General features: G+C 51.4%; 1 protein-coding gene across 1 annotated transcript in view; it reads right to left on the bottom strand.

Annotated features, from left to right (window-relative positions):
* The window catches only part of NBEAL2 (neurobeachin like 2), a 149,787-nt gene extending 134,982 nt beyond the window's left edge, over window positions 1-14,805 (bottom strand). The window contains exon 1 of the mRNA XM_048510517.1: window positions 14,712-14,805. Coding sequence (XP_048366474.1) covers window positions 14,712-14,798 — 87 coding nt within the window. The 5' untranslated portion in view covers window positions 14,799-14,805. The remainder of the gene's footprint in view (window positions 1-14,711) is intronic.
* Window positions 14,806-15,149: the final 344 nt, after the last annotated feature.

Genomic DNA, 15,149 nt, shown 5'->3' with positions numbered 1-15,149 from the left:
CCACTCCCCCTCTGTTGACAGCTGACATTCAAACACGATAAGCCAAAAGATGACTCCTTTCTTCAAACTCCGTCGCCCCCCCAAAGATATACCGACTCGCTTGTTTGGAGAAAAATACGTGTGTGTGTGTGTGTGTGCGTGGTGTAGTGGTTAAGAGCAGGTGGATTCTAATCTGGAGAACCAGGTTTGATTCCCCACTCCTCCACCTGAGTGGCAGAGGCTTATCTGGTGAACCAGATGCGTTTCCGCACTCCTACGTTCCTGCTGGGTGACCTTGGGCTAGACGCAGTTCTCTCAGAACTCTCTCAGCCCCACCTGTCTCACAAGGTGTCTGTTGTGGAGAGAGGAAGGGAAAGGAGCTTGTAAGCCACCTTGAGTCTCCTTACAGGAGAGAAAGGTGGGGTATAAATCCAAACTCCTCTTCTTTTTTTGTGTGGCTGTACCATATTTTGAAGTTGGATTGTGAACAAATTTATTGATCAGCTTCCGCTCCCTGTTGTTGACTGCCAGGATCCAGGTTAACACACCTCAGAGCTTGGCCAGTCGGCAGGGGTCGCGGAAAACGCATTTTGCATCATCCAACGAGTTAGAGATTGAAAGGAGGAACCAGGCTCAGAGGCAGAGAACCCACTCTGAGATTCGAAGAAGAAGGGTCAGGGCCAGGGGCGTACCGCCCAGGGGGACATATGGGGTCAAATGCCACTAGGCTGCAGCCATTTAGTCACGTGGGGCGCGGACAATCTCCCCCCGCGTCCCTCCTCCTTCCCCTCAGGTCCATACACTGACTTCAAGACCTGGTGCAAAAAAGTTGTTTGGTCGTGGTGGGGGAGGGCGGCTGCCCATACAGGGGTGGTGTCGGAAAGATTTCGCACCGGGCTACATTTTCCCTCGACACACCTCTGGTCAGGGCAGAGGAGCAGCCTCAGGGGGGCAAAATGCCCCAGCCTTCTGCCCCCAGTTATTTTCTCCAGGGCAGAGGTCTGCAACCTGCGGCTCTCCAGATGCTCATGGACTACAGATCCCATCAGCCCCTGCTAGCATGGCCAATTGGCCGTGCTGGCAGGGGCTGATGGGATTTGCAGTCCATGACCATCTGGAGAGCCGCAGGTTGCAGACTCCTGCTCCAGGGGAACTGATCTCTAATCTGGAGGTGAACTGCAGTTCTTGGGAGTTCTTCACATCCCGCCAAAAAATTGGCAACCTTAGTCGATTCCCCACGTACCATCTGCTGCGCGCTACTCTCGCCAAGTAGCGCGGGGTCCCGCGGCACTCCCCACTACAGGGGCGGCGACAACGCAGCCATCCCGACGCTGCCGCTCTGGCGCCCCCTCAGCGCGCGTCATTCCTGGTGCTCCTCAAAACGGCGCCTTTTGATGACCTCGCGCAGAGCGCGGGGTCGTGGGGAAGCCTGGGAGTGCGCCAGAAATGACGTGCGCTGAGAGTAGCGCGCAGCAAGGGTGGTCGATGGTAAGTGGGGAAACGACCCTTGTCTCTAGCCACGCACCTGCACTAGCAGCCGAGGGATTTAGCAATTGTGCTAGCCACCCAGTCACGGGTGCAAAATATGGTCTCTCCAGCAAGGTCGAACGACACCTGTAGGAATGGCAAGTTTCCTTCCTCAGCTGGGGGAAAAAACAACCTGTCCCCCGTTGCCATCCACGGGGTGAAGGGGGAACACGCACAGCGTTCTTTCGGTAACAAAGCAAAGATAAACATCCCTCTCCAAAAAGAGACAGAGAAAGGAGTTTCTATTTTGTCCGCCCGTTTCCTTTTTCTGCAGCGCCTCGGCTCACCAAGTGCGCAGAGGCGCATCCAGGCGCGACCAGGCTGTGCCCAGACAGCAGCCACCCGAAAGGAACCCGGCGGATATTACCTGGCAGGGCAGGGCGAGAGACTTCGGCCAGCCACCTTGAGCCTCCATGGCCAGGGGACAGGAAAAGCTCTACAGAGACGTGGGGTCCATGTAGTCTGCACCAAGACGAGGAGGAGGAGGAGGAGAAAAGGCACCTCGCAGGATCCGGCCGCCCTGGCAGAGGAGGAGGGGGAAGGGGGGGATGCAGGAACCCGGAGAAAGCGGCCCAAACGAGAACGTGACTTTTCACAGAACGGGGCTGCTTGTGTAAAAGGAGAGCCAGGAAACGCTCAGTCACTATAACCGACAACACTTCCTTTCGCGCTGCAAGAGAAATACCGCAAGAACACACTGTCTCTACGAGGCCGTCGCAGCCGCTGCGGCCCCTGTGCCGAACACGACCGTGCAATCCACGGCAAGGGCGGCGCTCACAACTGCTGGGGTCCAAAATGAGACAGGAGCGTAGTGTAGTGGTTAGAGGGCCAGGCCAGGATTGGACTATTGGCATTTTGCAGTCCGCCCCAGCCCCAAGCAGCTGTTAGAGGTCGCAGAGGGCCACAGTGGAAAGCCTGCTTATTTTGGGACCCTGCTTCTTTCGGATGTCTCGTTCTGTGGCTGCGTGACTGAGTCACAGATCCGCAGAATACGCACAACACCCACACAACGTGTAATCCCAGACTTTTGAGTGCTTGGTGTTCTTGAAGATTGAGGGGACAGCTCTCTGTGCATGCTCAGTCACTGTTGCGTTATGTCCCAGCACTGATTAGACATAGACAAGCCTTTATTGGCATTCCAAAATACAATAAAACAATTGTCCATAAAAGACAGATAGATACAGCAGCCATTCAGAGTCTTATCAATAGTTTAGTCCAAATGGACTCATCAAAAGTGCCATTCCTATACACCTCTCCACAGACCTGATTGAAAACCCACCAACAGAGCCCAGGCATCACAACCGCATAAAGTATCAACACTCCACTATAAAACACAGAGTTTGTTAGAGTGGCACCTAACACAGAACAAGGGATGGGGGCGAGGAAATGGGCAAACAATTGATTTGACTCCCATAGGTTGTCACAGACTTCAGTTGTCACTCACTCCATCTAGCAATCAATAACAAAACTACGACATCCCTCAATGAATCACCCAGCACTGATTAGCTCACAGCATGACAGACAGTATGGCGTAGTGCATAGGTGTCAAACTCGAGGCCCATCATCCCCTGCCAACTGTAGTCCATAACATCTGGAGGGCCACGAGTTTGACACCTATGGCGTAGTGGTTAGAGAAGATCTGGGTTCGAAACCTGTTGCAGACGCAGAACGAGACCTGAGGAAGTGGTGGGAACCCACCCAGAGGCCCAAACTAGGCAGAAATCCCAACGTAGCATTCCCAGGGCAGGTGGATTGGGAAGTGGAAATGGCCTTGGAGCAAGCCACAGCAGTGGCGTAGCTACCACGGGAAGAGGGGGGGAATGCCCTGGGTGGGCAGCTGTTTGGTCAACCCTAACCCTAACCCTAACCCTAACCCTAACCCTAACCCTCTCCGAAGAACTGAGAAGAAGAATGTCAGCTACAGGCCCTGGCCCGCCTCTCTTAAACTGATGGCAGTTGTTGAGCTGATGCCAACCATCACTGCTGCTGAGCCAAGTTGCTGGGAGCTGCTGGGAGATCTCCAGCCGCCACCTACAGCAGTCATGGTTACGTATCAGCCCAATCTTCCATTCCGAAAAGAAAAACAACCCTGCGGTGCAGGACTTTTAGCAATGGGAGTGTTGTCGAGTAGCAACGTTGAGGGTTTTTTTTTCAGGGGAGGGGAGGAGAACCAAACGCAGGAAATGCAGCCTTGACATGTAACAGGAGATGACGATCCGCAACTCCTTGCCGGGCATTTGGCAATCCCTCTAGAGCTGCAATCTCCGCCCCCCCCCTCCCTAGATTGGGCAAGCGTGATCAAAGGAGAGGCTTACTAGACGAGGAGGAGGAGGAGGGGCCGGCCAGGTCTTGGCTTGCCGGCACCTTGCAGAAGGGAAGGAGAATCAGAGAGCAACCAATTTGGGGTCCTCACCTCCTTGGAGCGTGACAGCAAAGGCGGAGCTCGAGTTGCCACCTTACAGGTGCGGCCTGGGGTTCTCCGGGAATTAGAATGGCTCTCCAGACCATACAGGTCAGCCCCCCGGGAGAAGAAGAAGAAGAAGAAGAAGAAGAAGAAGAAGAAGAAGAAGAAGAAGAAGAAGAAGAAGAAGAAGAAGAAGAAGAAGAAGAAGAAGAAGAAGAAGAAGAAGAAGAAGAAGAAGAAGAAGAAGAAGAAGAAGAAGAAGAAGAAGAAGAAGAAGAAGAAGAAGAAGAAGAAGAAGTTAGAAGAAGAAGAAGTTAGAAGAAGAAGAAGAAGAAGAAGAAGAAGAAGTTAGAAGAAGAAGAAGGAGTTAGAAGAAGAAGAAGAAGAAGAAGAAGAAGAAGAAGGAAGAAGAAGAAGAAGAAGAAGAAGGAGTTAGAAGAAGAAGAAGGAAGAAGGAAGAAGAAGAAGGAAGAAGAAGAAGAAGAAGAAGAAGGAGTTAGAAGAAGAAGAAGAAGAAGAAGAAGAAGAAGAAGAAGAAGAAGTTAGAAGAAGAAGAAGTTAGAAGAAGAAGAAGGAGTTAGAAGAAGAAGAAGGAGTTAGAAGAAGAAGAAGAAGAAGAAGAAGAAGAAGAAGAAGAAGAAGTTAGAAGAAGTTAGAAGAAGAAGAAGTTAGAAGAAGAAGAAGAAGAAGAAGAAGTTAGAAGAAGAAGAAGGAGTTAGAAGAAGAAGAAGAAGAAGAAGAAGAAGAAGAAGAAGTTAGAAGAAGAAGAAGAAGAAGAAGAAGAAGAAGGAGTTAGAAGAAGAAGAAGGAAGAAGGAAGAAGAAGAAGGAAGAAGAAGAAGAAGAAGAAGAAGAAGAAGTTAGAAGAAGAAGAGTTTGGATTTATATCCCCCTTTCTCTCCTGTAGGAGACTCAAAGCGGCTGACAATCTCCTTGCCCTTCCCCCCTCACAACAAACACCCTGTGAGGTGGGTGGGGCTGAGAGAGCTCCGAGAAGCTGTGACTAGCCCAAGGTCACCCAGCTGGCGTGTGTGGGAGTGCCCAGGCTAATCTGAATTCCTCAGAGAAGCCTCCACAGCTCAGGCGGCAGAGCTGGGAATAAAACTCGGTTCCTCCAGATTAGATACACGAGCTCTTAACCTCCTACGCCACTGCTGCTCACTGGGTGTAGGAGGTTAAGGGCGGCTTTGGAGGGTGGGTCTGATGGCATGACACCCTGCTGGGGTTGCTTCCCAGTCCAAATCCTCTACAGACTCCGCCCCCAAAGTTCCGGCAACTTCCCAACCTGGAATTGGCAACAGTAGGTGCAGCCCCAGCCCCAGTTTCAACACACACTGCAAGAGTACAACCAAGTAAGAGACACCGCGCCTCTCTCGAACCTTTGAGGAAGACCTAAGCACAGGAAAAGAGAGTAGTTCCTTTGGCTTCTAGAACAAGCTGGAAGAAGGACTTCATCCTACATAGAATCATAGAGCTGGATGAGACCCCCAGTGGCCATCCAGTCCAACCCCCTGCCATGCAGGAACACACCATCAAAGCACTCCTGACAGATGGCCATCCAACCTTCTCTTTAAAAACCTCCAAAAGAAGGAGACGCCACCACACTCCAAGGCAGTGAATTCCACTGTCAAACAGCCCTGAAAGTTTGGAAGTTCTTCCTGATGTTTAGGTGGAATCTCTTTTCCTTCATCTTGAACCCACAGCTCCTGGTCCTAGTCTCTGAGGCAGCAGAAGACAAGCTTGCTCCCTCACCAACATGACATCCCTTCAAATATCTAAACATGGCTATCATGTCACCTCTTAACCTTCTCTTCACCAACCTAAACATCCCCAGCTCCCTGAGTCTCTCCTCGTAGGACTCCAGACCTTTGACCATTTTGGATGCCCTCCTCTGGACCCGTTCCAGCTTGTCAATATCCTTCTTGAATTGCGGTGCCCAGAACTGTATACATCAGACTTCCTATGCCAGAAACAAATCAACATCACTGAAAGACCTCGGCCTCTCTGCCCTGTTGGACCTCCGGAGGAATTGGGTGGCCACTGTGTGAGACAGGATGCTGGACTAGATGGACCCTCCCTGGTCTGGTCCAGACAGGTTCTTGTGATGTTCTTATGTGGGGAAGGCCTCTATGCCTTGTTGCTGGACCTCCAGAGGAACTAGCCAGGTACTCTATGAGACAGGATGCTGGACTAGATGGACTCTCTCTGTTCTGATCCAGCCGGGCTCTTCTGAGGTTCTTATTGTGAGAAGGCCTCAGCCACTATGCCCTGTTGTTTGACTTCCAGAGGAAATGGTTGGCCACCATGTGGGATGGGATGCTGGACTTGATGGACCCTCCCTGGTCTGACCCAGCTGAGCTTTTTGGATGTTCTATGAGGTTCGTAACACTATTCTAAACACACTTAGCCACAGACTTGCAAAAGGGTTAAAATCTGGAGCAGTGGCGTAGCGCCCACGGGGTGGGCAGAACCTCACAAAATCTGGTGCAGTGGTGTAGCGCCCACGGGGTGGGCAGAGCAGTGTTGGAGGCATGTCTGGGCCATGGCGGGGGGGGGTGTGTCGTGGCAGGGGCCGGCGACACCGCAGCAGAAGCGCAGGGCGCATGCACGGCCTGGGCACAGTTTCCCCTCGTTTTACCTCTGATCTGGAGAGAACCACAAAAAGAACGGGACGTTGGAAAGGAAGAATGGTGGTTCTTCTCTGGAGGTCCAGAAGAAGAAGGGAAAGTCCTCTCCGTTAGAAAACCAGGATCTGAGAGCTGCGTCTTGCACAAAAACACCCCAGTCACCACTTCCTCTGTTGCTCCAACTATCACCAAACACACAGACACACGCCCAAGAAATGTTCCTGCTTTTGGTGGTTGCATTACACCTCAGTGACAAGCTTACAAATACATCAAGTGGGTGGTAGCTCGAGGTGGCCCCACGGGGTGCTGTATAAAAAGACTCAACAATCACCTTCCCTTTGTGACTTTCATAGCTGTTTCCACTAGAACAGGGGTCTTCAAACTATGGCCCTCCAGATGTTCATGGACTACAGTTCCCATCAGCCCCTGCCAGCATGGCCAAGTGGTAGGGCTCATGGGAATTGTAGTCTATTAACATCTGGAGGGCCATAGCTTGAAGACCCCTGCACTAGAAGAAGATGAAGACGAAAGAGGAGGAGTCTGGATTTACACCCTGCTTTTGTCTCCCGCAAGGAGTCTCACAGTGACGTACAAACTCCGGTTCCCTTCCCTTCCCCACAACTGACCCCTTGCGAGGCAGGTGAGAGAGTTCGGGGGGAATCGACTCTGGCAGGGGGAAGGCGGGATATAAATCGAATACATCAAATAAAGTCAAAACAAACCCATGATTGCTACAGAGAATCGAAGACTCTTTGAAGCATAGGCCCCTCCCGCACACGCAAAATAATGCATTTTCAAACCACTTTCACAACTGTTTGCAAGTGGATGTTGCCATTCCGCACAGCTTCAAAGAGCATTGAGAGCAGTTTGAAAGTGCATTATTCTGCATGTGCGGAATGAGCCATAGTTTCTCCAAATAATGCCCCCAAAGAGACAACCCCCCCTAATGGTGTGGTATTTGGGGGAGTGTTGTTGAAGGCAAACAAGCATCGCGGTAAAGGGGGGATTGAAAACATTTTGCAAACCTTTTAGGTGGGTGTAAATGGGAAATTCTCACAATGGAGAGATGTAAGGAGTGGTGTCCCCCAAGGATCCGTTTTGGGACCAGTGCTCTTTAATCTATTCATAAATGACCTGGAAGTAGGGGTGGGTAGTGTGGTGGCCAAGTTTGCAGATGATACCAAATTATGTAGGGTGGTGAGAACCACAAAGGATTGCGAAGAGCTCCAAGCGGACCTTGATAAATTAGGTGAGTGGGCTCAGAAATGGCAAATGCAGTTCAATGTAGCAAAATGTAAAGTGATGCACATAGGGGCAAAAAATCCAAACTTCACATACACGCTACAGGGGTCAGTGCTATCAGTCACAGACCAGGAAAGGGATTTGGGCGTCTTAGTTGATAGTTCCATGGGCATGTCAACTCAATGCATGGCAGCTGTGAAAAAGGCAAACTCTATGCTGGGGATCATTAGGAAAGGAATTGAGAATAAAACTGCAAAGATTGTCATGCCCTTATATACAGCCGTGGTGCGACCACACTTGGAGTACTGTGTCCAGTTCTGGTCGCCACATCTCAAAAAGGATATCGAAGAGATAGAAAAAGTGCAGAGAAGGGCAACGAGGATGATTGAGGGACTGGAGCACCTTCCTTATGAGGAGAGGCTGCAGCGTTTGGGACTCTTTAGTTTGGAGAGGAGACGTCTGAGGGGGGATATGATTGAAGTCTATAAAATTATGCATGGGGTAGAAAATGTGGACAGAGAGAAATTTTTCTCTCTTTCTCACAATACTAGAACCAGGGGGCATCCATTGAAAATGCTGGGGGGAAGAATTAGGACTAATAAAAGGAAACACTTCTTCACACAATGTACGATTGGTGTTTTGAATATGCTGCCACAGGAGGTGGTGATGGCCACTCACCTGGATAGCTTTAAAGGGGGCTTGGACAGATTTATGGGGGAGAAGTCGATCTATGGCTCCCAATCTTGATCCTCCTTGATCTCAGATGGCAAATGCCTTAGCAGACCAGGTGCTCGGGAGCAGCAGCCGCAGAAGGCCCTTGCTTTCGCATCCTGCACGTGAGCTCCCAAAGGCACCTGGTGGGCCACTGCGAGTAGCAGAGAGCTGGACTAGATGGACTCTGGTCTGATCCAGCTGGCTTGTTCTTATGTTCTTAGGCGGCTTGTGCGGAAAGGGCCTTTGTTGTGCTCTGCTTTAAAGGCCACTGAGCTGGTATCAGATCACTATCTGCTGTGGCAGTGAGTTCCACACATTCATGCTGGTAGATCTCCTGCCCAGCGGGTCCTAGGTGGTTCCTCTTCTGCTTTCATACCACAGCGTGCTGAAGATTTACTCATTTCTCTTGGCAATTGGGGAAGGGCGACAATTCTGTAGTGACTCAACACTGGCTTTTTCAAAGCTGACTTCAATGGCGATTTGCACCCTTTTAGTGGCTAGTTTTAAATTTCTGGGCGTTATGATTAAAGAGGACTTGACCTGGGGCCTGTACAGACTGCCGCGGTGGTTAAGAAGGCCCAGCAAAGACTGTACTATCTGAGACTTTTAAGGAAACAACAACTGGATGGAAAACTCCTGGTGTCCTTTTGCCGCTGTGCTATAGAGAGTGTCTTCACCTACTGCATCTGTGTATGGTTCTCCAGTTGCCCAGTGGCAGATAGGAAGGCGCTCCTAAGGGTGATCACTACTGCACAGAGGATTATCGGCTGCCCTCTCCCCTCCTTGAAAGAACTCTATAACTCCGGAAGCCTAAAGAAAGCCCAAAATATTCTGAGGGACCCGTCTCATCCAGCACACTCTCTTTTTGAACTGTGACCATCTGGCAGACGATACAGGTCTATCAAAACTAGGACAAAGAGGCTTAGAGACAGCTTCTACTCTAGAGCTGTGGCGATGCTGAACTCCGCGGCTTCGTGTTGATGTGTTTGGGGCTGTGTAGGGATGGGGGGAGGGAGGGGAAAGTGAGGATGGGATTGAGTCTGAAATTGTGTGCATCGAGGAAAGCTGCTGTAAATTCCGTTGTGCGTGCAAAATGACAATAAATGCTTATGCTTTTAATGGTTTTAATCGGTCGCAAGCCACCTGCGAGGGTTCCAAAATGAGGGTGAGAAGATGCACAAATAACATTTCGGTGAGAAGATGCTGCCCCAGAGACAGGAGTGAATCACAGCAGATGGCCCTTGGGGATCTCTCCTTAACTCCACCGTCTTTCATCCCCCTTCTGCTTTTCAAATTCTCTGGATCCACAAGCTGGTACAAATAACGCAACTGGATCTCACCTATGTGCTCAAAAGAGCATGGAGGCATGCAGAATCCAGCCAGGGGTCTGCAACCTGTGGCTCTCCAGATGTTCATGGACTACAATTCCCATCAGCCACTGCCAGCATGGCCAATTGGCTATGCTGGCAGTAGCTGATGGGAATTGTAGTCCAATTGGCCATGCTGGCAGGGGCTGATGGGAATTGTAGGCCAATTGGCCATGCTGGCAGGGGCTGATGGGAATTGTAGGCCAATTGGCCATGCTGGCAGTGGCTGATGGGAATTGTAGGCCAATTGGCCATGCTGGCAGTGGCTGATGGGAATTGTAGTCCATGGACATCTGGAGAGCTGCAGGTTGCAGACCCCTCTAGCCCAGGGGTGGCGAACCTTTGGCACTCCAGATGTTATGGACTACAATTCCAAGCTGACAGGGGCTGATGGGAATTGTAGTCCATAACATCTGGAGTGCCAAAGGTCTCACCACGCTCTAGCCCATAATTCTCTATACGTTTTATAACTGAGAAAAAACTTATTGCTATGTATTACTTCTTTTTAAAAAATCCAAAATAGGAGAATGTTCAAAGAATGGAGGGATACTTCACATGGCCTGGGATTATTGGCCCTTCACGACAAACATCTGGCAGCCTGGCATTTTTTCACCTCTGCTTGCTCCTTTTCCTAAAAAAGTTTCCATTTACGAGCCGAGCGCCTCAGTTTCCACAGCCGTTTGCACAAGTGGTCCGACAAGATTTCTGAATGAATCACTCTAGAATGACATTCATGTGCTGGCGCGGAGCGAGAGAGAGCCGCATTTCAAAACCAAAGCGGGCATGTTCGCATTTTGAAGGGAACAAAGCTTACAGGAACCGCGACAGGAGATTTTTTCGCTGTGACTTTGGGGAAAAAACAACCGCCAAGAGCCGGGCTCACCCTTTCCACCATGCTAATATCCCTCACGGGCATGTACACATTCCAACTCAACCGGGAGGGAAAAGCTCATTCTGGCGCGCCACATTACCTGCATGGCGCCTTTGCTGCCAGTTCCTGGCAATTTCCTCGGCCCAGTGCGCCACCAGGTTCTCAGAAAAAAAAAAGAGTTGGAAGGTTTTGGATTTATATCCTCATGCTTTCTCTCCTGTAAGGAGACTCAAGGTGGCCCTGACAAGTCTTTTCCCTTCCTCTCCCCACAACAGACACTCCTTTGTGAGGCAGGTGGGGCTGAGAGCTGCTCTGAGAGAATCCTGGGACTGGCCCAGGGTCACCCAGAAGGGAATGTAGGAGGCGGAAACAAAACTCTGGTTCAAAACCAGATAAGAGTCTGCCAACTTATGTGGAGGAGTGGGGAGATCAAAACCCAGTTCTCCCAGATTAAAGTCTACTTCCGTTTTAACCACTACAAGCACTACGAAATCTCTCACACCAATTCTTCTGGAAGAGCCATGGATCCTGGAACACTTCACCTGTGCAAAAGAGTCTTGGCTCTGTATTATCGAAGGCTTCCACAGCTGGAATCACTGGGGTGTTGTGAGTTTTCCAGGTTAAAGCGGCCGCGTGACAGAACTCTTCTGAAGAAGATGCCAGCCACAGATGGCAGTATGAGCCGCCAGAGAGAAAAGGCTACTGGAACCGCGACGGGCCATACAACCCGAAAACCCATACAATACTCCCCAGTCTGGGCCCTTTCCCAAGGTGCCCCTTTTGCCAAAGAATGAAAAAAGAAGAGATCACCAATCACCTTCACGATTCCCCGTGTGAAGGAATGTGCCTCTCCGGCAGTCATTTGCTCGCCACACATGTGGAGGAGTCTCTCCTTGAAGAAGAAGAAGAAGAAGAAGAAGAAGAAGAAGAAGAAGAAGAAGAAGAAGAAGAAGAAGAAGAAGAAGAAGAAGAAGAAGAAGAAGAAGAAGAAGAAGAAGAAGAAGAAGAGGAGGAGGAGGAGGAGGAGGAGGAGGAGGAGGAGGAGGAGGAGTTTGGATTGATATCCCCCCTTTCTCTCCTGCAGGAGACTCAACGGGGCTCTCAATCTTCTTGCCCTGTGAGGGAGGTGGGGCTGAGAGAGCTCCGAGAAGCTGTGACTAGCCCAAGGTCACCCAGCTGGCGCGGTGTGGGAAGTTGCAGCTGGTGGCTAATCTGAATTCCCCAGATAAGCCTCCACAGCTCAGGCGGCAGAACTGGGAATCAAACCCGGTTCCTCCAGATTAGATACACGAGCTCTTAACCTCCTATGCCACTGCTGCTCCTTGAACACAAGACCAACTAAGTTTTGTGACCAGCTGGGTTTTGTGAGCATTAAAAAAATTCAGATCTTCTTGGGGTCTATTCACATAGGTTAGTCCATAGGTGTCAAACTCATGGCCCTCCAGATGTTATGGACTACAGTTCCCATCATCCTCTGCCAGCAATGTGATGGCAGGGGATTATGGGAATTGTAGCCCATAACATCTGGAGGGGCGCGAGTTTGACACCTATGGATTAGTCCATCCCTTTTTCCTTCCGTGTGATCCCAGTGAAATCACAGCCTGATTTGAACATAATAATGGCAACACCAGAAGCACTTCCTTGTGGGACTTTGCACACACTCTGAAGCACCTCGACGCGTCTTTCACATGAAAACAGTTTCCAAATTTACTCAAAGTGCCCGCTCACCACAGAGATGCGTTCCTTCAAAAGGAGGGAGGCATCGAGGTGACCAGAGAGCTCCTTTGCTTTTCTTCCTAGCTCTGAGCAACACCGGAGACAGGCCAACGCTTTTAGCACCGGAATGCGTGGTGGAACATTTTTTTTGCATGAACAGGGATCTTCCACTTGCCCATCCTGGGATATTTGGACTGTGCGAAAATGGCCAAAGAGACATACTGCCTCTAGTCCTGGAGGGAGCAGATATCCATCATGATGGATGGTCACTGATAGTCCCGTCTCTTGTGAAATTTCCCCACTTCCCTTTTATAGCCCTCCTAGCTGGTGACCATCACCACAGCCTGTGGCAATGAGTTCCACAAGTTAACAACGCGCTGTGTGAAGAACTTGTAGTCCTGTGGTGGCGAACCTTTGGCACTCCGGATGTTATGGACTACAATTCCCATCAGCCCCTGCTTATGCTGGCAGGGGCTGATGGGAATTGTAGTCCATAACATCCGGAGTGCCAAAGGTTCGCCACCACTGTTCTAGTCCATTCCCGCCAGTCCCTCTGCAGAGGTACCATTCAGCCCCAGGTTTTAAAAACCTCACGGAGATCAAGGTGCCTCCGACAACCTAACCCCCTTATGAGGGCAGGGGAGGTAAGGACAACGCGAACAGTTCTGTGCCCACCGCCCCCCGAGAGCCTCATCAGGGAAGACGGAGACACCTCAACAATATCTCGGCACATTCAGAACATTGGCGATCGCGCTGGTGCTTTCCTCTCGGCGAGCTACAGCCCCGCCCATGAAATTATAACTATCATTCGCCCAGAGGGGCCCATTTCCCCGGAGTGAAATGCAGCGTACGGAGGATGGGCTCTTGGGAACCACCTTCCCTGCTCAAGCTTCCTCCCCCCCCTGGCACGCCTCTGAGGCGCCTCTGTAGCCAAAGCGGGCAACGTTAGTCGAGTCCGTTGCTATGCGCACAGAAGGTCTTGAGTTCGAATCTCTGGGCTGTCCACTTCGAGGGGTCTAAGGGCCTGGGGCCTAGGAGCAGCAGTGGCGCAGTGGCTAAGAGCAGGTGCACTCTGATCTGGAGGAACCGGGTTTGATTCCCAGCTCTGCCGCCTGAGCTGTGGAGGCTTCTCTGGGGAATTCAAGATTAGCCTGTAGCACTCCCCACACACGCCAGCTGGGATTACCTTTGGGCTAGAATCATGCTCGAGACTCTCTCAGTCCCTGCACCCACCTCACAGGGTGTTTGTTGTGAGGGGGGAAGGGCAAGGAGCTTGTGAGCCCCTTTTGAGTCTCCTGCAGGAGAGAAAGGGGGGATAGAAATCCAAACTCCTCCTCCTCCTCCTCCTCTTCTTCTTCTTCTTCTTGGAGACCCCGGAAGGACCACCACCCATCGAAGGACATAGGAAAGTTTGCCAAAACACAGGGAAGCTTGCAGGGGGCACCACTCCAGGCTGGAAACGGGAGAATTATTGGCTCAGCGGACTGCCGACTCCACCAATTTGGTGACCCCACAACAGGAGCGCTGACAGCTGGGCTACTGGAAATTCCAAATCAAAAAATCTCCGTTGATTTAAGACAGAGCTCACCGGAGCTTCTCAGCCCTGCAGTCCATTCTCCCCATTTTCACAAAAGCCCCCCCAAATCGAAGAAGAAGAAGAAGAAGAAGAAGAAGAAGAAGAAGAAGAAGAAGAAGAAGAAGAAGAAGAAGAAGAAGAAGAAGAAGAAGAAGAAGAAGAAGAAGAAGAAGAAGAAGAGGAGGGGGAGGAGGGGGAGGAGTTTGGATTTCTATCCCCCCTTTCTCTCCTGCAGGAGATTCAAAGGGGCTGACAATCTCCTTGCCCTTCCCCCTCACAACAAACACCCCATGAGGTAGATGGGGCTGAGAGCCCGCAGAAGCTGTGACTCAGCCCAGGTCGCCCTAGCCATGGCAGTGTGGGAGTGCACAGGCTAATCTGAATTCCCCAGATAAGCCTCCACAGCTCAGGCAGTGGAGCTGGGAATCAAACCCGGTTTCTCCTGACAGCCCTTGCTGTCAGGAAGTTCTTCCTGATGTTTAGGTGGTATTTTTTTTCCTGCACCTTGAACCTATTACTCAAAATTCTAGGAGATCTCCAGGTACCCCCTGGAGGCTGGCAACCCTAAACTCAGCAATAGCCTGTTTACCTGTCCACCAAACACAACCCATCACCGGGGGGGGGGGGGGAGAGAAGCGGCAGTCCCAGCTGCCAGGCAGACATGCAGTGCCCAGTTCCTTCCTGCTCACCTGGCACCTTTCTCCGTGCGTCTCCTGCCACATTCTCAGGGAGCCAGAAGACCCCGGCAGGCAACCGAGCCCGGACGGCTGCCTCATGCTCCCCGAGTGCCAGGCGTCCAGGCGGCCCAGCGCCATGCTCTCACGGCTGCCACTTCTCCAGAACGCCACCGCCGGATCCGTTCATCCCTTCCTCCGAGGAGCAGGGGAGTGGCTGGGAGCGCTCGGCCGCCGTCACAGAGACAAGTTCGGGCACCGCCACATGGCCGGGCCCCAATTACACCTGTGGGATTGCCGGAGAGTTGCTGAACCGGAGCGCTACACGCCTTGGCGCTCAGCCCTCGGGACTGCAGGTGCACCAGGAAGGGAGAGAGAAAGGCCTCCGTCCGCTCTGGGGCCAGTCTTCCCGCTCTGGCGTGTCCGTCTGGGTATGGATGGAAGGGGAAAGGC

This window comes from Sphaerodactylus townsendi, linkage group LG11 (genome assembly GCF_021028975.2).
Source record: "Sphaerodactylus townsendi isolate TG3544 linkage group LG11, MPM_Stown_v2.3, whole genome shotgun sequence".
In the NCBI taxonomy this organism is placed as follows: Eukaryota; Metazoa; Chordata; class Lepidosauria; order Squamata; family Sphaerodactylidae; genus Sphaerodactylus; species Sphaerodactylus townsendi.
The sequence above is the reverse complement of the archived record's forward strand: the minus strand, read 5'-3'. Positions and strand labels throughout refer to the sequence as shown.